General features: G+C 39.7%; 1 protein-coding gene across 8 annotated transcripts in view; it reads left to right on the plus strand.

Annotated features, from left to right (window-relative positions):
- The window catches only part of RUFY3 (RUN and FYVE domain containing 3), an 88,108-nt gene that overhangs the window by 11,164 nt on the left and 55,606 nt on the right, over positions 1–21,338 (plus strand). Inside the window, exon 1 of one of the 8 annotated variants that reach the window (XM_043447675.1) lies at positions 7,375–8,325. The exons of 3 other annotated variants lie outside the window; for them this stretch is intronic. In XM_043447675.1, coding sequence (XP_043303610.1) covers positions 8,148–8,325 — 178 coding nt within the window. In that variant the 5' untranslated portion in view covers positions 7,375–8,147. Of the gene's footprint in view, positions 1–7,374; positions 8,326–21,338 lie in introns of those variants that run through there. 4 more of the 8 variants (XM_043447676.1, XM_043447672.1, XM_043447671.1 and 1 more) reach the window with 4 other exon arrangements.

The raw sequence follows: 21,338 nt of genomic DNA on the forward strand, positions 1-21,338 counted from the left end.
AGAAGGAAATGGCAACCCACTCCAGTGTTCTTGCCTGGAGAATCCCAGGGACAGGGGAGCCTGGTGGGCTGCCGTCTATGGGGTCGCACAGAGTCGGACACGACTGAAGTGACTTAGCAGAATGGACTATTACCTTGTAATCAGCAGCCCGAAAGTTTAAGTACAGCTACACGCTACAGTATGGATACATCTTAGAAAATGCAGTTTTGAGTGAAAGTGTGTTAGTCGCTCAGTCGTGTCCAACTCTTTGCAACCCCATGGATTGTAGCCTGCCAGGCTCCTCTGTCCATGGAATTCTCCAGGCAAGAATACTGGAGTGGGTTGCCATTCCCTCTCCAGGGGGTCTTTCTGACCCAAGGATAAACCCCGGTCTCTGACACTGCAGGCAGATTCTTTATGGTCTGAGCCACCAGAGAAATCTTAGAAAATGCAATATTGAGTGAAAGACTTAGATTATATATAGTATGAAGCCCTTTTTGCTGAAGTTAAAAAACTGAAGCTGAAATACTGCTGAAAAGAAAGTGTTAGTCACTCAGTCGTGTCCAACTCTTTGTGACCCCATGGGCTGTATAGCCTGCCAGGCTCCTCTGTCCATGGAATTCTCCAGTCCAGAATACTGGAGTGGGTAGCCATTCCCTTCTCCAGGGGATCTCCCTGACCCAGGGGTCGAACCCAGGTCTCCCACATTACAGGCAGATTCTTCACCATTTGAGCTACCTGGGAACCCCAAGATATTGTTTAGGCATCCATTATTTGTAAGAATAGTTTTAAAAAGTTAATGGTTTACACAAAATTCAGAAGTAGTTGCCTCAAAAGGGGAGGCAGAAATTTAGAAGAGAGAAGTGAAAGTCGCTCAGTTGTGTCTAGGCCAGAATACTTGAGTGGGTAGCCTTTCCCTTCTCCAGGGGATCTTCCCAACCCAGGGATCGAACTCAGGTCATTGCAGGCGGATGCTTTACCAGCTGAGCCACAAGGGAAGCCCAAGAATACTGGAGTAGGTAGCCTATTCCTTCTCTAGCGGGAACCAGGGTCTCCTGCATTGCAGGCGGATTCTTTAACAACTGAGCAATCAGGGAAGCTATCAGAGGAAAGAAGGCATGTGTAAATGTAAGGCACTGGTCTGTTTCTCCAGCTGAGCAATGGTTTCATGGATATTAAATTTTTTTTTAAGACTTAAAATTATGCATTGAACTTTCTTATTTAAAGATGTTCTGAAATGATTCATTTTAGAAAATAGTTCCCCCCTTCACTTACCTTCTCACACTTCTGAATGTATCAGGTATTCTTAACATGTTCACCTAGGTAAGTAAATGTGGCAGAAACTTGGCGAGGTGGTTTTTTCAGCTCTCAGAGAGGTGGTACAGTAAGCAAGTGACATCCTTCACGATAGTCAGGAAGAATTTGGTTGACCCTTTGCCAGCACAAGCAGAAAGATCCGTACTGGATTCGTAGCTTCTCGAAAAATGCCCACTTGGGAATTCCCTGGTGGTCCAGTGGTTAGAACTTGGTACTTTCACTGCTGGGGCCTGGATTCAATTCCTGATCCTCGAAATCACACAAGATTTCACAAGAAATCACAAGATCCTCTAGATCTCACAAGTCATGCTCCATGGCCAAAAAAAAGAGGGGGGGGGGGAGAAAAAAGGCCCACTTGTTAAAAACCTAAACTAGCTATATCAGGGTGACTAAGTAGAATATATAGTTTGTGAAACATTAAGGTATAAAGTATGAAAGCTGGTAACATTTTTCTCTTCCTCAGATCTTAACTTTGTTGAAATTGGTGTTTAGGAAATTTCAAGAGTACCTTGCTTGTGTTACTTTGTTTTTGCTTTTGTTTTATTTCCTTTTATTTTCTCTGTGATCCTTGGGGTGAAATGCTGAAGTTGCAAAGTACAGAAGAAAACATGGACTTTAGGGGCATTCTAGAAGCAGCTGGAAATCCCAGATCTGCCACTTGTTAATTGTGTGATCTTGGACCAGTTAGGTGGCTCAGCTTGGCTTCCTTGAATGTAAAGAAGGAATATCAATATCTACTTTGCAGGAGTCTTGTGAAGACTTGCTATAATATTTATATATGAAGCACCTAACAGAAAAAAGAAATCCAATAAACGATAGTCCCTTAAGTAGTAATAATTTTTCCACATTATATAACAGGGCCATTGAGCATGACAAATCCGTCTTTGTCTTAGGAGCTGAGTAAATACACTTTAAAGGAATGTAACTACTAACTTTGAAAAGTGAATCTCATTTGCTTTCGATCATGTGGAAAATTCGAGCTGTGTAAGCAGCTAGAACATAGGTATTATTCAGATTATTATCTTGAATTTAAACTTTACATAGTCTTGTTAATTCTGTTTTACAGCCACAGACTGTACCCCAGCCCCTCCCGACTATTTTACAAATATATGCTGTTATTCACAAGTGCACTCACATGAAAAAATAGTCCAATATAGCTTATAAGTAGTATGTTTATGAGAAAAACGTTCAAAGTTTGTGTGTCTTGCCAATGACTTAGTATTGCCTTTATGTTCTAAGCTAATATGTTTACATAGTAAAGACCCAAATGTGAAAACGTGACTAAGCAATAATTAAAATTACTTTTATTTATTGGAGAAGGAAATGGCAACCCAGTCCAATATTCTTACCTGGAGAATCCCATGGGCTGGGGAGCCTGGCCTGGCAGGCTACGGTCCATGGGGTGGCAAAGGGCTCAACACGACTGAGCAACTGAGCGTAGTTCTCTATAAATTGTGCTGCTTTTCATAGTGAATGTATTGCTTCTGAACAATGAGCAACTGTCATGTTGAAGACTCAGGAGTGTTTACCTGCAAACAGGTAACTTGGTAGAAGGACAGGTTTTCCTGCCCACCCACAGTTCTTATGTCTGAAATAAGTGTTAACACCTCCTCAAACTGGGAGATATGGGAAACTCAAGGGTAACCAGCGTGGACAGATTTTTCTTTCCTGGGCAAAAGTTTTAGTTGCTTTGGACTTCGCCCCCTGTGTCCTCCACCTGAAGAGAAGGACCTTGGAAGGAACGTTAACCAAGCTACTCTGCTTGTTGACATAGACGTTCTTCTTGTGCTGCTATATTGTAATCAGTCCAAATCTCCTGTTCAGGGTTAAATACATGCTTTCTTGTTTGATTGATGGGAAGATTGTCTGTCACTGTTTGTGACCTGCTGGATTCATATATTGGTGCAGTGTTTAGTCACTCAGTCATGTCTGACTTTTTGCGACCCTATGGACTGTAGGCTCATCTGTCCATGGGACTCTCCAGGCAAGAATACTGGAGTGGGTTGCCATTTCCTCCTCCAGGGGATCTTCCCCACCCAGGGATCGAACCCATGCCTCTTAGGTCTCCTGTATTGGCAGGTGGGTTTTTTTACCTGCTGATACCACCTGGGAAGCCCAACATAAGCAATCCCAGATCATTCAGATTAATTCATATATTCACTGTTCTATGTTTTAAGAATGTATCAGTGACCTAGAATCTTGATGTCATATGTAGAGATAGCCAGGGCTGTTTGATATTGTAGTTCCTGGAACTATTCAGTGTAACTTTGAAGATTTTCAGTTCAGTTCAGTTGCTCAGTCGTGTCCGGCTCTTTGCGACCCCATGAACCGCAGCACACCAGGCCTCCCTGTCCATCACCAACTCCCGGAGTTTACCCAAATTCATGTCCATTAAGTCAGTGATGCCATCTAACCATCTCATCCTCTGTCGTCCCCTTCTCTTCCTGCCCCCAACCCCTCCCAGCATCAGGGTCTTTTCAAGTGAGTCAGCTCTTCACATCAGGTGGCCAAAGTATTAGAATTTCAGCTTCAACATCAGTCCTTCCAATGAACACCCAGGACTGATCTCCTTTAGGATGGACTGGTTGGATCTCCCTGCAGTCCAAGGGACTCTCAAGAGTCTTCTCCAACACCACAGTTCAAAAGCATCGATTCTTTGGCGCTCAGCTTTCTTTATAGACCAACTCTCACATCCATACATGACTACTGGAAAAACCATAGGCTTTACTAGACTGACCTTTGTTGACAAAGTAATGTCTCTGCTTTTTAATATGCTGTCTAGGTTGGTCATAACTTTCCTTCCAAGAAGTAAGCATCTTTTAATTTCATGGCTGAAATCACCATCTGCAGTGATTTTGGAGCCCCCCAAAATAAAGTCAGCCACTGTTTCCACTGTTTCAGCCACTGTTTTGCCATCTATTTGCCATGAAGTGATGGGACCGGATGCCATGATCTTTGTTTTCTGAATGTTGAGGTTTAAGCCAACTTTTTCACTCTTCTCTTTTCACTTTCATCAAGAGGCTCTTTAGTTCTTCTTCACTTTCTGCCATAAGGGTGGTGTCATCTGCATATCTTGAGCGTATTGATATTTCTCCCAGCAATCTTGATTCCAGCTTGTGCTTTATCCAGCCCAGCGTTTCTCATGATGTACTCTGCGTATAAGTTGAATAAGCAGGGTGACAGTATACAGCCTTGACGTACTCCTTTTCCTATTTGGAACCAGGGTGTTGTTCCACGTCCAGTTCTAACTGTTGCTTCCTGACCTGCATACAGGTTTCTCAAGAGGCAGGTCAGGTGGTCTGGTATTCCCATCTCTTCCAGAATTCCAGATCACAGTTTATGGTGATTCACACAGTCAAAGGCTTTGGCATAGTCAATAAAGCAGAAATAGATGTTTTCTGGAACTCTCTTGCTTTTTCGATGTTCCAGCGGATGTTGGCAATTTGATCTCTGGTTCCTCTGCCTTTTCGAAAACCAGCTTGAACATGTGGAAGTTCACGGTTCACGTATTGCCGAAGGCTGGCTTGGGGAATTTTGAGCATTACTTTACTAGTGTGTGAGATGAGTGCAATTGTGTGGTAGTTTGAGCATTCTTTGGCGTTGCCTTTCTTTGGGATTGGATTGAAGATTTTAATGACTCCTTAACTATATTTTAAAGTGTTGCATGGCTTAAAGTTCAAACTATAAACTATCTCCCTTTAAGTTTTAATATATAAAGATGGAAATGTGTCTGACTTGAAAGGAATTGTACTATAATCAAATGTGAATGTGTTAAATGGAGGCTTATATTCCATATTTGGAAATGTAAGTTTAGCCACTAAGTTGTGTCCAATTCTTTGAGACCCCATGGACTGCAGCCCGCCAGACTCTGCTATCCTCTACTATCTCCTGGAGTTTGCTGAAATTCATGTCCATTGAGTCAGTAATGCTATCTAACCATTTCATCCTCAGCCGACCCCTTCTCCATTTGCCTTCAGTCTTGCCCAGCATCAGGGTCTTTCCCAATGAGTTGGCTCTTTGCATCAGATAGCCAAAGTATTGGAGCTTCAGCTTCAACATCAGTCCTTCCAATGAATATTCAGGGTTGATTTCCTTTTGGATTGACTGGTTTGATATCCTTGCAATCCAAGGGACTCTCAAGAGTCTTCCAACACCGCAATTTGTTGGTGCTCAGCCTTCTTTATGGTTCAACTCTCACATCTACAGATGTGATATACATGACTACTGGAAAAACCATAGCTTTGACTATCTAGACTTTTGTCAGCAGAGTGATGTCTCTGCTTTTTAAACAGCTATCTAGGTTTGTTACTTGTAGCTCAGCTGGTAAAGTATCCGCCTGCAATGCGGGAGACCTGGGTTTGATCCCTGTGCTGGGAAGATCCCCTGGAGAAGGGAAAAGCTACCCACTCCAGTATTCTGGCCTGGAGGATTCCATGGACTATACAGAGTCGGATGCAACTTTCACTTTCACAGATTTGTCATAGCTTTCCTTTCCTAGGAGCAAGGGTCTTTTAATTTCATGGCTGCAGTTTGCTTCCTTGAAAAAGTGATCTTAAAAAAAAAAGAAAGAAAGAAAAAGTGTTCTGATCTTACTGCTCCATGCTGAGTGCCTGGCATGTGGAGTACTCTTACTGAATATTTACTGAATGAATGAAGGAATAGATCTGGTCCAGATGTAAGGGTAATGTTGGAAGAGATTTAAACAGAAAAGAATAAACCTACCTGGAATAGTTTGTTTTCCTTATAACTTGCTGATTTTCTTCCTGATTATAAATAAGTATATACGTATATGCATTCTTACATTTTCCCAGTTTGCCTTCCCTCTAACAGTGTGAAAATGTCTGTTTACCTACAGAATCTGGTTCTTAGTATTTTTTCCTTTGAGCTCAATCTCAAACTAGGGTGGAGGCATTTATGAAATTTTTTGTATTTGCTGTAAACACTTTATTCCAATACGGCTTTCCTTTTCATTTACTTTTTAAAGAATTTTTGTTGCTGTTGAAGTATAGTTGAATTGTAATGTTGTGTTACTTTCAGATATGCAGCAAAGTGATTCAGTTATTTATATATATGTAACACTTATTATTTTAATAATACTCAAGAAGAAATTTTTCTTTCAGTTGTTAGATATCCCTCTCATAAGAAATCCTAGAACAGAATAATCATAAGAAATCCTAGAACAGAATAAATCATCTTGGGATGTATTTCTTGAAGTTTTATGTTCCTCCTTAAAACCAAACCCTTCAGCAAAAGGAAAAAAAAATTGTTTTCAACCATCCAAAACATTTTCAAAGAAAATCTCTGTCATCCCTTATCTCTTTTTTTATGTAGCTCAGAAAACAAGTACCTAAGTTTTCACTTCCAAGGCATAAAGGCCTCATTGGATAATATAGATATGTAGATGGGTAAACTGAATGATTGGTTTAAGATAATATGATAGGACTTCCCTAGTGGTCCAGTGGTTAGAACTCCACACATCCAATGCATGGGGCACAGGATCAATCCCTGGTCAGGGAGCTAAGACCCTACACGCCTTGTGGTGTGGCCAAAAGATAGAAAAATAAAATATGCAAAATAGAATATGATAATGTGCACTTAGGATGTTCCAGGGTGGGAGAAATTTTAAGATATAGCATAGTTTTATCCTCTTATTAGAAACAATCTAATGTAGAAGCTTGGTGAATACAGCAGTGTCAGAAGTGAAGGAGGGACTGCCATAAATCAGGAAGGATTTAACTTCTAGGTTTTTTTTTTTCTTTTCTTGCACTTCTGTCCAATCTGAAAAATTAAGTCTTTGTACTTTGGAGAAGGAAATTATGAATGCCTGAAAGTATATTTAAATCAAAAATCTGCTTTATTTTTTCTTAAAACACCACCTTTAGCAGAGCAGAGAATTTTGATAGCTAAGTATATAAGGGTAAAAGAAGTGAATTATGTGCTTGTTAAATTGACCTACCTACCTCTTTTACCATTTTTGCTGTGCAGCGTTACCCAGTATTAATTGTCCTGTTACCCCGCCCTTTTATCCTACAGCAAGGGGAATTGATGAGAATAGGTGCATTGTGTTATGTCTGATCACAGTTTGACTAGCACAGTCTGGAAGTGGGTTGTGCACGAGGAGAGCAGGCAGCCTAATTGCTCCCCCTGCATCAGCAGCATCTATAAAGCATCCTGGGAATTGCTCGCCCTACGTTCAGAGCAGCTGGTCACATGAGCCTGAATTTTCAGTTCAGTTCATTAGTCAGCCATTTTGGTCAACACCCTGCTTACTGCGCACGACCAATCCTATTAGAACTCAGCATCCCGGCTCCTCTGAGCAGATCCTGGAAGTGATTTCTGCAATTCAGGATTTTTTTTTTTTTTAAGCTAAACAGAAAATATTGGTTTATTTTTTGTTCATTTTTTTTCTTTTGTATATTTTTTTCTGTATAAAGAAGGAGGATTTTTCACTTACTCATACAGAGGCCAGTTTTTTTAAAGTCAACTGAGGTATCATCGGCTGTGCAGGATTTCAAGCCTCTGCCTCAGCTGAAAAAGAAGGGGGTAGGGAAGGGAAGATAACAGGAGAGAAGCTGGAAGAAGACAAGCATCCTCTTATGTTGCTATGTGGTAGGAACTGCCTCTGAGAAAAGATAGCATAGAATTATTTATCTTAAACAGTTGGTGCTTAAAGCATAGGCATTTTTCCATCTTTTTTTTTTTTTTTTTTTTAAACCCTCTCCCGCCTCTTTTCTTGAGAGCTTTGTTACAGAGCTTCGGATTTGGGGGTTTCTGTTGAGGAGGGTTTTTATTTATTTTTGTTTGGGGTGTGTGTGTGTGTGTGTGTGTGTTGTGGTCCCAGCTGAGTCATCATGTCTGCTCTGACGCCTCCAACCGACATGCCAACCCCCACCACTGACAAGATCACACAGGCTGCCATGGAGACCATCTACCTTTGCAAATTCCGAGTGTCTATGGATGGAGAATGGCTCTGCCTGCGAGAGCTGGATGACATCTCACTTACACCTGACCCAGAGCCTACCCATGAAGGTATGGTCAGAACCCGTCCTCCAGTATCTCCCCAGCATCCTCATTGTTAATCGGGCTGGGAGGGTCAGGGAGAGGCAGGAGGAACCCATACTCTAAACTAGCTAATGGCCCTGAAAACCTTTCATCCTTAAACCTACTACCAGCTCCCCTTCTCTACTTTACTGGGGGAAAATATTTTTTCCCTGCCCTCTGAGGTATCCTTTCAAAAGATGCTGGTGCTTGCTTAGAGTTCTTTGTCTTGAAGGCTCTAAAGAACATTTGAGATCGCTTATCACATCTGATCCTAATCAACCAATGGAAAAGCTATTAATTCTGATTAGATGCTAACATATTATAGAAATTATAGTTATTTTTAATAGAGTAAGGTAAAATAGCATGACTAATTAATTATAGGAGCGTACGTGATATAGTTGAAACACTCATGAAGGGTATCCTATCATCAAGATATAATGTTAAACAGGCTGTGATATCTAGAAAATACATGGTCAAACATTCTTTCTTTAAAATAATATAGATTGTAAAGTTAGATGAGAAAGCAGTTTTATGTTCAGTGCTTATTTAATGAATGTGGTCTCAAAAAAGCATAATACCTTAAAAGGTTAAGCATGATTGATAAGGTAATTCCTACCCATGGAACCAATTGGCCATTGCTTTTTATAAGTTGTTTGTGGTAACTGTTGACCTATGTGAAATCTCCACTGTTAATCCCTTTGAGACCTTTGTAGTCTCTTGACTTGTGACTTTCTCCCAGAACCTTTTCTAAATTCTGAGAGGCTTTGATCTTCTACCCCTAAATTTTGTGAACTTAATACTAAGGAAGAAAATTAGTTTGAATCAAATTGTTTTGTACCTTTGTGTACTGGCCTCTTAGCTAGTGTTTGTTCTCTACCCTTAAAATAATGAAGAAAGAAATGCTCACATATGAGAATACATTTTACACACAGTCTGGCCAGTGTTTAGGCATACTGCAGGACAGAGGGTACAAGGTGAATTGCACCTGGCATTTGGGTTAGAAAAAGTGATTCCTTGTCCTTGACCAAGCATTGTAATCTTATCATGACTCAGATTTCACACTTTGTGTCTGAAAAGGATTTTATTTTCCCAGTTAGCCGCTTTTAGAGAGGGTTAACATCGAAGCACAAAGCAGTCATTTGGGTGTGTCTTTAAGGGCAATGTTTAAGTAGTTTGTAAGGCCCTTTGCACCCTTAACAATTGGTTTGTCTGTTGGACAGCTTCCTTTGGCTCTGAGTTTCAGAATGTGCTGCAAGGCGGTCAGGAGACATCAGCTGGAGGCACATACAATGCCAGTACTGTTTAGAACAGCTTCCCGAGCTTGAAAAATCTTTAGGGAAGAAAAGTACATTTTGAGAATGCTACCAAGAAGTCTTTTCAGCAGATGCCTCAGTCTGCATATTTTGTTTTTAAAAATATTTATTTTGAAAGTCACACAATATCATATATTCCCTTAATTATAAATTTTATGTGTCATTGTCTCTAATTTTGAACAAATTTAATCACTTGAATGGGCTTCCCAGGTGGCTCAGTGGTAAAGAATCTGCCTGCCAATGCAAGAGACACAGGTTCAGTCTCTGGGTCAGGAAGATCCCCTGGAGAAGGAAATGGCAACCCACTCCTGTATCCTTGCCTGGGAAGCCCCGTGGACAGAGGAGCCTGGTGGGGTACAGTCTTGTGGGGATCAGGAGGAGTCGGACTTAGCGACTGAACAACAGCAACAATCGTTTGCATACCTATTTGTTTTCTGAGCAAGATTCCTGTGAGTAAGCAAAAGTGAGCTGCTTGGTTCATTTGTAGTGGTGCTGTTTGAATTCTCTATGGAGAAATCTGTGATGGAAGCTGTATGAGGGCTGCTACCTAAGCTCAGGTGACAATAGAAAGTTTCCAACACCTTAGAATCAACTGGAGAAGGGATGGAGGAAAATAGAGAAAGGCTGGCAATGAATTTTGGAATTCTGCCTTCAACTGGGTAAAAGAAGCAACAATTTCAAATTATTAGTACTAGAAGTAATAAAAGAAAGTCCAGGCCCAAGAAAACATCCATAGGTTTAGTGATCTAGGAAGGCAGTAAATAAAAGACAGGGATTTTGTTGCCTTGCTCTACTGGCTAACTCTGGATGTCTAAACAGTCACTTAAACCCAAGAAACGTCTGCTTTAATATTAATGCTAGAGACAGTTGTTAAGTTTAATTTAGCTACTAACCTTTAAGTGGTGATTGCTGGACCAGTGAGAACAGGAGCCCTGCTGTGTTGACAAAATGGAGCACTTGGTGCCCAGACACAGAGAGTGTTCACACAACACTTCCCAGTTGATTCGCAGACAGAAGGAAGGACATCTGACTGTGCAATTCTGCGTTGGGACCCCTGACTCCCACGAGAGAAAACGGGCCAAAACATCATGTATCTTCTTAAGACAGTAATCTTGTTGTGGCCTCATTGGTAGAAGCTGTGTGGTTTCCAACTTTTGTTTTCTGAAAACAGCTCTTTTTTTCAGTGCCCACAGTGTAGATCAGACCCAGAGTTTCAGCCCACCTTAACTCTTAAATCCATGGGAATAAAAACTCACTTCATTATTTCAGTACTTATTGGTGGTCAAGGAGATCAGCTGTCTCTCATTTCTTTTAGTACACTTTTGTAAAAACCTGGAACAAATTTCCAAGTCTTTGATTGCAAGAAGAGGGTTCAGGAAAGGCTTCATCCAGGAAGTGATGCTTGGGCTAGGCTCCACCTTGTGTGATAACTGTAGGATCACAGGCGGATACTGTTGTGGGTGGGGACGGGAAGGGACATTTCAAGCAGCACACAGTGAGATGCTAGGCTGGGCTATCTAAGTCGTTAGGAGTGGTAGCCATGATAGTAGGTTAGGAGCATTAAGCAAGATATTTAATGTCAAGTACCCTATAAATGTGAGTTATTTGTGTAATAGTTATTCATGAAGCAGTGGTTTGAGCTTCAACAGCTGCAAGCCCCATTGTTAAATCTCTTGCCTATTTAGTATGTATTTCTAGTTTTGTTTTGTTTTTGTATCTAACCTTCTGGAATAGTCTAAGCTAGTTGTTTGCCGGACAGACTAAAGGTGGTTAGTAGCTTAAATTCATATTTCAGCATTGTCCTTTCTTGGGCCTTTGCAAACAGGAAAATAATTGGTTAAAAATAAAACTCGGTTATCAAGAAATACTTGTTTTCCCATTAACTTTCTTTTAAAGAAGAGGAATCCGACATTGCGAAGTGAAATAGATCACTTTAGTACAGTAAAATAGACCATTTGGTTACAAAGATAACTCTTCAAAGACGTGAACTATTTTTTGACTTAGAAAATACCTTTTTTCAAATACAGTTAGTAAGAGGCAGACTATGAAGAAATGATACAGCAGCAGACACGTTAAGAAGAGAACCTCTGGTCAAACCTTTGATTTTCAAGAGAACTTTGGTTATAGAAAAGTGTGTGTGGTGACCAGCTTCAGACACACTGTTACTGCATAAGTGTCCAGTTTTCCCCTGGCAGTCACATTTTGCTTTAGTGTTCATTTAGAGTATCTGGCACTTACACAGTAATGTGTAAGGAGCTAGCTTGTATGTAACACCTGTGATTGTAGTAATGATACTGTCCTACATGTAAGGATCCTGTACTACATGTGTTTGATCTGTCAGTTGATCAGAAGTGTTTATTGAGCATCCCTTGATGCAAAATCCAGTTCTAGAGACTAAGAAATAATGGCTCTTGCCTTCAGTGAATTCACAGCCAAGGAAAAAAGATGAAACAATGATGTCAGAGGCTGCTGTAAACAAGTGTGAACTACTTAGTTGCTAAAGGACAATCACGTTTCTTAGGAACTGGACATGGAATTCTAACCCATAGTGACCGTACTTCCCAAGGGACAGTATGGATGTAGATTTCAGATCAGGTTTTCCCATTTAGTAGGGAACAATCTGCTGATATAATAAGCATGGGAAAAAAATCCCCTGAGGATGAAATAGAAAGTGTTTGTGTTTTGGTGACTACTGAAAGTGTCTGGTTCTGAGATAACTCCATTGACATTTACTAATGTATTTTTACTCATTAATATCATTGCACAAGAGTAAAACCCCATTCTGCTTGGGAACTGCATATGTTTTAATGAAAAAAGTGCATGTCCCAGTGGCATTTTGGCAGGGGAAGCCAAATGGCTGTTTACCAAGAAACTTCATAGCATCAACTCACTACAGTATAGTACAGGGCTTCTAAACCTGGGAAGATGACCCAAAAAATTATATATAAAATTTTTTATCTGTACTTTATTTTTCCTGGGGAAGAAAAAAACCTTAGGGACCATTAGAACCCCCAAAGAAAATCAATGTTTAGAAAAACATGCATTATTTTAATCATAAGATCAGACCCTCGGCCCTTCATTCAGCATACACTTAGTATCCCACCTGTAATTTATGCTGCACGCTATGCTAGGTCCTGAGGTGTAGCACAGTGCCCAAGCCTAATTCTCTGTATTTTCTGAGCTTATTGACAAGCAGGAGGTGGGGTACTTCAACAAGTATTGATAAAATGTCTTCCCGGGTGGCTCAGCGGTAAAGAATCTGCCTGCAAACACAGGAGATGCGGGTTTGATTCCTGGGCTGGGAAAATCCCTTGGATGAGGAAATGGCAACCCACTCCAGTATTCTTGCCAGGAAAATTCCATGGGCAGAGGAGACTGAAGGGTGTAGTCCACAGGGTCACAAAGAGTCGGACATGCCTGAGCATCCATGCGGGAGTGCTATGGTACAGAACCAAACACGTTTTATTAGGAAGTTCCATGGAAATTTTCCAATTGAAGTAAGTAATGTTTGAACTAAGACCTAAAGGATGTGCAAGAGTTTACCTGGTTATAAACTGGAGGCAAGGGACGTTAGAGGTGGGGAATGGGGAGGAGACAGCATTTGCAGAGACCCAGATACCAGAGCTGAAAGATTTTCAGTCTCTCCAAATTTTCTTTCCAGTAAGTTTTCACTTCTTTGAGAAGAAATATAATAAAACTACATGCTCTACCAGGGACAAAATGTTAGGGTTAGTGATGAAATAGTATATTTTTTCTTTTCTGGTTGTATATAATGTTTTTTATATATATATATATATATATATATATAAAAAATAAGAAATATGATGTAAAATCTGAAGTGTTTTAACAGTGAATAAGTTCATTAGTGTGTGTGTTTATTTCCATACTTTAATAAAATAAGTATATATTAAATCATCATATAATATGTGAATTTTAATAGCCCTCTTGAATAAGACTTAAATAAGAATTTCTCCCAATTAACAGAAAAATAAAAACAATCATTACTCCTAATATTGAATACCAGTAACATGCAAGTTTGTGAGTAGACTCTATTTTCACATATTTATGTGTGAACCTTCCCTTATATTTTTGATGATGAACACGTATTTTCTACTAAGAAAATTATAAACCATGTGAAGCTCAAAGATTCTTAAATGAAACCACTTTAACTGAAGTTGATGAAAAATGAAGGCTTCAGTTATTTTAATAAGTAAACATATGTTAATGATATCCAAAATATCACTTAGCTATATATATATAAATGATCTTTTCTGCATTTGTGTGTGTGTGTGTATATGAAATTATGGAAACTGTATTTAAGGCATCCAGCTATCATAGTTTTCTACTATGATTAAACAAATAGTACTATGTGTGTTAGGGCATAAAAGAGAGAGGTGCTCTTTTCCGCCACAAGCACTTAATTTTATCTTCCCTTTTCATTTCCACAACTGCCAGGATCTAACTATGTCACATTCAGGTTCCCACACCTACTTTCAGCGTTTCTCCAAGCCATTTCTCTTCCTGTTATACTGATTCATTCTTTATAAAATTGCCAAGTAAGTCTTCATGAAAATAAGCTTTTCATTCTTGTACAAGAGTCTGTTTCAGACAGTCTCTATATTGAATGTAGAATATTCTTGAAAAAGTGACGGCGACAGTGATGTAGGAAGAGATGCTGTCTTTTACTGAGCAGCTACTTTGTGCCAGGAACTGTTTCCTCTAAGTAATATATGTATGTATTACCTCATTTAATCTGTACAAAAACCCACGGAGCCTAGGTACTGTCATCCCCATTTTACAGATTGACAGAGATGCGGTAAGTGGTGGAGCCAGGACTCGTCCTGGCAGCCTGGATCCACCCTACATGCAGCTCTCCTATACCAGAATTCAGCGAGTGTAAGTCCAGCAATAGACCCACACATAATAAGGGACATCTTCTTCCCAGTCTCTGGTGACATATTTCCATCCGTTTTATACACAGTTGAAAATGGCATTGGCCAGCTTATGTCCCGGGAGCACCCAAATGTGGCCAGAAGCATGCCGTTTGGGGCATACTTGGCAATTGCCATCAGTTCAATTGGATACCTTAGCTTTTTATCCACTTGGGTTTTTTTTTTTTCTCTTTCCATCCATTTTTATGAAGTCTGTGAAAATATTTATATGATTGTACAGATGCTGTCAAACAATAAAAATAATACACTGCTGAAACTGACCTGGTGGGCAGGTGGCACCTTTATGTGCTAAATTTTAAATGTTTCTCAAATGAATGTGCAAAGTGACATGGAAAGCTGTTTGTGGTAGCAGTAATGTTCATGATTATGGATTGTCAGAAACAATAACTGTGTTGAATCCTTATTCTTTAGCCAACTATTCCCATGCCCTTCTTTTGGATAATTTTACTTACCAAATGTTATTTTCAAACTCCTTTTCAATACTTGCCTATTTCAACCAGGCTGTGATTCTGTACTTCACTGAAAAAAATGATTATTCTTGTTGTTAATACTATTTCTGCTTTAAATTCTTCTCACTGACATTAAATTAGGAACCAGAAAGGACCCCTGACTCCCTTCATCCATGAACCTTCTTTGACAAGTCCAGTATCCTTCATCTCCTGAATCGCTGGCTTCTGTCTCCATCACTTGATTGAATACACTTGAAATCATTCTCTGGTGATTTATTTTAGCCTATGTGATTCACACTTTTATAAACTTATACAGAAAGTTCTTTAGGGCAAAACTTTTGTACCCGCTAGAAGGCCTCATATTACTGTATATAGTATTTATGGTAGCTATCTATTATACTTTGGGTGAACTCAGTGCCCATATGGCACTAGTGGTAAAGAATCCACCTGCCAACGTAGGAGACCTAACAGACTCGGATTCCATCCTTGGATGGGGAAGATCCCCTGGAGGAGGAAGTGGCAACCCACTAATATTTTCAGAGAATCCCATGGACAGAGGACCCTGGCAGGCTACAGTCCATGGGGTTGCAGAGTCAGACACGACAGCATCTGAGCGCACACACACAAATGCCCCATAATCCCCAGAAAACGATCACTTTTAAAAGAAAAGACTATTGTAATACCATACCTTCCATTATACACAACTTATGGTTTCTGGATATTTAAAAATTTTTTTGAAATCACTTAGCTCATAATTCAGACTCACTGTATTTTATTTTGAAAATAGAAGTTTAGTATAACAAGTAATTTTTTGTTGAACATATCTGTGAATAATATTCAGCACTGATGAAAATATAGGAAAATTCAGGTGCTGGTAGAATATTCGTTGGCACGGCCTTTTTGAAAATCGCTTTATCAGTGTGAATCAGGTGCCTCAAAAATTAAGTTCCAGTAGTTATACCAGACATTTATCCTAAGGAAATAATCAGAGATATGGGCAAAATATAAAAGTATGTATAGTCATCACAGTATTATGATTTATAGTAGCACAACTTTAAATATAACTTAAATAACCTAACAGGAAAATTATTCAATAAATTGTAGAACATCAGTACCACAAACATTGATAATGGCATTGTGGAAGAATATTTAGTGGTCCAGGGTATTGTTTAAAGTATAGTAAGTTTTATTTATTTGTTAATTTTTTAAATTTATTTTTGTTTTTTTTTTTTAAGATTTTTTTTTTTTTTAATGTGGACAATTTATAAAGTCTTTTGAACTTGTTACAATATCACTTCTGTTTTATGTTTTGGTTTTTTTGGCCATTCAGTATTTGGGATCTTAGCTCCCTGATCAGGAAAAGAACCCGCACCCACTGCATTAAAAGGCAAAGTCTTAACCGCTGTTCTGCCAGGGAAGTCCCTAAAGTATAGTAAGTTTTAAAAGCTGTCTCCCAAGCCACATATACAGTGTGATCACAAGTTGATTTAAATATAGATACATGTGCACCCAAGTGAAAGGAAATGTACCAAAAAAGTGAAAAGTGGTTTTCTCTGGAGAGTGAAACGACAGAGGATTTTTATATTCTTCATACTTCTTTATGTCTTCTAAATATTCTTGTTATGGTTCAGTCACTTAGTTGTGTCTGACTCTTTGTGACCCCATGAATTGCCGCACATCAGGCTTCCCTGTCCTTCGCTATCTCCCAGAGCTTGCTCAAACTCATGTCCATTGAGTCAATGATGCCATCCAACCATCTCATCCTATTGCCCCCTAATATCCTATAAGAGGATATATTACTATAATCAGGATACTGTGTTGTTTTTTCTTTAAAGAAAAAAGCTTTATGAAAACTATAGTTGTGTACTCATCCATCTGTCTACCTCAGAGTTAAGTATCTTCCGTGACAGTTTCCCACATCCATGAACAGGAACCATAGCTCTTAAAGCAGGACTACTGCTTTGGATTCAATCTCCAGTATAATTTTTTAATATCTCTAGTTAGACATTTTGAGTTTTTCCAGGTAACAGGCCAAAAAACATTACTTTTTGGCATACTTTGTTTTCAAAGTTGACTATATGCTGCATACAGTGCGTGAGTGGCCCACGGTGTCTAGACTTGGGTGCGTTCAGTACAGCATTTAATTTACTCCTATCCTATGCTCAGAAAACAAAACCTGAGTGATTCAGTTCAGTTCAGTCGCTCAGTCGTGTCTGACTCTTTGTGACCCCATGGACTGCAGCATGCCAGGCTTCCCTATCCATCACCAACTCCCAGAACTTAGTCAAACTCATGTCCATTGAGTCGGTGATGCCATCCAACCATCTCGTCCTCTGTCACGCCCTTCTTCTCCCATCTCCCATCTTTCCCAGCATCGGGGTCTTTTCCAGTGAGTCAGTTCTTCACATCAGGTGGCCAAAGTATTGCAGTTTCCGCTTCAGCATCAGTCCTTCCAAAGAATATTCAGGATTTCCTTTAGGACTGACTGGTTTGATCTCCTTGTAGTCCAAGGGACTGTCAAGAGTCTTCTCCTATGCTACAGTTCAAAAGCATCAGTTCTTTGGTGCTCAGCTTTCTTTGTAGTCCAGCTCTCAAATCCCATACATGACTACTGGAAAAACCATAGCTTTGACTAGACGGACTTTTGTTGGCAAAGTAATGTCTCTGCTTTTTAATATGCTGTCTAGGTTGGTCATAGCTTTTCTTCCAAGGAGCAAGGTGCGTCTTTTAATTTGCTGCAGTGAGTAGGACTGTCTATTTTATAGAATTATGTTACTCTTCTTTCCTTTGGCATGCCTCCTTTTGTAATCTGCTGTCAGTGAGATTACTGGAACATTTGTTGCTACCAGCCGGTTACATGGTCAGGTTCTCTGAGTTGTGATTACACGTGTACAGGGCAGTCTTTGTGAAATTCTTACAGTGAATAGATTATAGATTCTATTACCATCTCAGAAGCCTGTCAGACAAAGTGTTCTGGACAAGGTTCATTCCTTCTTGTTGCTCTGATCTGGGAATAGCCTGGCTAGTCTCCCTTGTACGGTAAGTTTTACCCACTTGCCTCTGGGATTTTATAGAATCCTGAATCTGGGAGAACCATCAGCAGGGTTCTCTTTGCACCCCAATCCGTACATGAAGCAACAGAAGAGCTCCATGCTGCCTCTGAGCTGATGGTAACCTGCTCTCCCTAAAATTAGCTTTCTTCAGGTCTGTTTCAGTTTCTTCCCAGCTCCTTATGAGTCCTGTCACTGGCATCTGCTTTAGTGCACGGTCATTAATCACAGTGCGTTACTACGTCTTTGTTCTATGTTGGTGAGCTTTTTCTGGACCTTTTTTGGGTGGAGCTTTTACTTTAATGTGTGTCTTTCTTTGTAGTTCACATCATTAATAACTCTTCTGTGGCTCATCAGCTTCCAGGGCCAGAACATCCTGTGTCCTAAGGCAATCACAGACGTTATGTATCATTTTCTAGAGGTAAATGCTGTACCAGATTACATAACTAGTACTCAGTGATGGAGCTCAGGAATTCTAGTGGTTGGATTCCCGGGCCTGGGCACCTATGGGGCCTGACTGGGGAGAGAGCGTGGCTGTCCTTTGAGAGAACCCACGGTATTCTCTACTTTCAACTTGTTTGGTCGCTCAGGAGTGTCTGACTCTTCTGCCACCCCTTGGACTGTAGCCCGCCAGGCTCCTCTGTCCATGGGATTTCCCAGGCAAGAATACTAGAGTGGGTTGCCATTTCCTTCTCCAGGGGATCTTGTCAACCCAGGGATTGAACCTTCATCTCCTTCTTCATCTCCAGTTGGCAGGCAGATTCTTTACAACTGAGCTACCAGGGAAGCCCACTCTTCACTTCTGGTACTGTATTAATTGGGCTTTTTTGGTTGTGCCCCTTTTGGGGAAGGTGGAGAGTATAATGGGGCACGATCTTCCATTGTGTTTGTTCCAGCCCCCACCAGTCACTTGGATTGCTACGAAGCACTCTTGAGTACAGGGAAGTAAATATTAAATTCATTCCCTTGCAGTTTTTCCTGTTTGAACTTTGTCAGAGAACAAATAGAAGAATTTGATGAGCTTAGAAATACATGTGTAGAGGGACATTGAACCAGACTTATTGTGAAATAGCCTCTAAGTAAATATTTTTCCCTATAATTAAAATTAAATCATGTATTAAAATTAAGGGGTTTCCACTACAGTATTGTAAAGTAATTAGCCTCCAACTAATAAAAATAAATGAAAAAAAAAAATTAAGGGGTTTCTTCTAGAAGATATTTTTAGTATTACTATGTAATATTTTAGTGAAAACAACTTGATTTTTCTAGTTAAAAAATAATATATTCACATTTAAAAGGTCACAATACAGAAAAGTAAAAAATATGAAACAGAATTCATCTACAGTTCTGGCACCTATCAATAACCACTAATAAGATTTAGTAACCAGATTCTCTTTTTTAATATATACACATGGAGTTCATTTACAAACTCACACAGTTTTATACACATAAGTTATGTGTACACCTGTGTTGTATGACCTGCCTTTTTTCTCTCCACATCAGTAGATGGAAATCTGTACCACCTCCTTTAACGCCTTAGTTGTTTGGATGTGCCATAATTTCTTTATTCTCTTATTACAAGCATTTAGGTTATTTCTAAATTAGGCTACCACAGACATTCTTGGTATATCATTGTGTTTCTGTCTTGAACAATTTCCATTTTTAGAAGTGGAATTTCTGGATCAAATAGTAATGTATTTTAATTTTTATACACATTTCCAAGCTGCCATAAACATTAAAAAAAAATTTAATGCCATGGTATCATGAGTTTTCCCATTGGCTGCCTCCTAGCAACTCATGTTTCTCTTTGACTGCTGTAGTTGGTTGTGGCTTCTCACACTGTATTAAAATCTGAACTCTCAAAGGAAACAGTGTGGTTTTTTAGGACAGTTGATTCAGTAGCTGTAAACTGCGTAATATTGTATCTGTTTGCTTTTCTGTTTTCTTTAAGCTAGTGGCAATGTCCTGTGCAGAAGGGGATGAGTTTTACTTCTGAGTGTACACTGAGAAATTCCATGCTTCTCTAAGATTACTGGCGTTTACTTTCTGGGGGTAAAAAGGCTGCTGCAGCTTCTTTTTTCTTTCTACTAGAGCTGTAAAACTTAGGTACTTCTGAGATGTGCTCTGTCTTCTCTGAGAATGTCACCGTGCCCTGTTCTACGGCAGCAACTACCCAGTCCACAAAAGCCCTTGATTTCTGACACTTCTTGTCACCAAATGTGTGGGATTTTTTCCCAATAGCAGCAATTCTTTAACAAGGGCAGGGTGTCCCACAGTTAACTGATTTCTAACTCTGTTCCCCTGGAGATAGCATCAGATCCCACAGGTCAAGGGCTCAGATCCTCAAGACTACTCCCTGACCCCCACCACACACAGCCTTTGGCTGCATGTGGTAGGTCCCCAGGTTACCCACCGTTTCTAGCTGACTGAGCTACAGATCGGAGGTCCCCATGACCTTCTCTCTCTTGAATTCAGTTATTTGCTAAACAGCTTATAGAACTCAGGGACATCCTTACTTATGTTGCCAGTTTATGAAAGGATGTGTTGGAGGATACAAACGTACAGCCTGATGAAGAGACACGTAGAGTGAGGTCTGGAAGGCCCAGAGCGCAGAAGCTTCTGTCCCTTTCTAGTTGATGTACATCACCCTCCTGGTTCACGAATGTGTTCACCATCCTGAAAGTTTTCGAACCCCATACTATTGGGATTTTAAGGAGGCTTCCTCATATGGATAAGACCTGTTATTAACTCCATTTTCAGCCCCTCTTGTCTCTCCAGAGAAGTGGGGGTGGGGTGCTGATAATTCCAAACTTTTAATTAAGGGAACCAACTCCCATTTGAGAAACCCCCAGCGTAATCTCATTAGAACAAAGGATGCTTCTAGTGTCCTTATCACTTAGGAGTTTATAAGATTTCAGGAGCCTGTGTCAGGAACTGGAAATTAAAACCAAATATATATTTATTATTATAAATCACAGTATCACAATAACTTAATATTACTTTTTCCAGGATTGTTTGTATTTCCCTGCTAATAGTTTTGTTTTTTTACTATACTTTGGGAATAAAATAGATCTTGGCCTAACTTAATGGTTTATTATAACAGGACCTCTTAGCTTTTTTTTTTAATAAGTTAGCTTGATAGTTCCTTTGCTAATATTTATTATTATGTTACCAACCCAATTACTGTTTCTTAACAGAGCCTCAGCTGTTAAATTTGTCCTTGGTCTGCTTAACATT

Source organism: Cervus canadensis, chromosome 26 (assembly GCF_019320065.1).
Source record: "Cervus canadensis isolate Bull #8, Minnesota chromosome 26, ASM1932006v1, whole genome shotgun sequence".
Taxonomy (NCBI): Eukaryota; Metazoa; Chordata; class Mammalia; order Artiodactyla; family Cervidae; genus Cervus; species Cervus canadensis.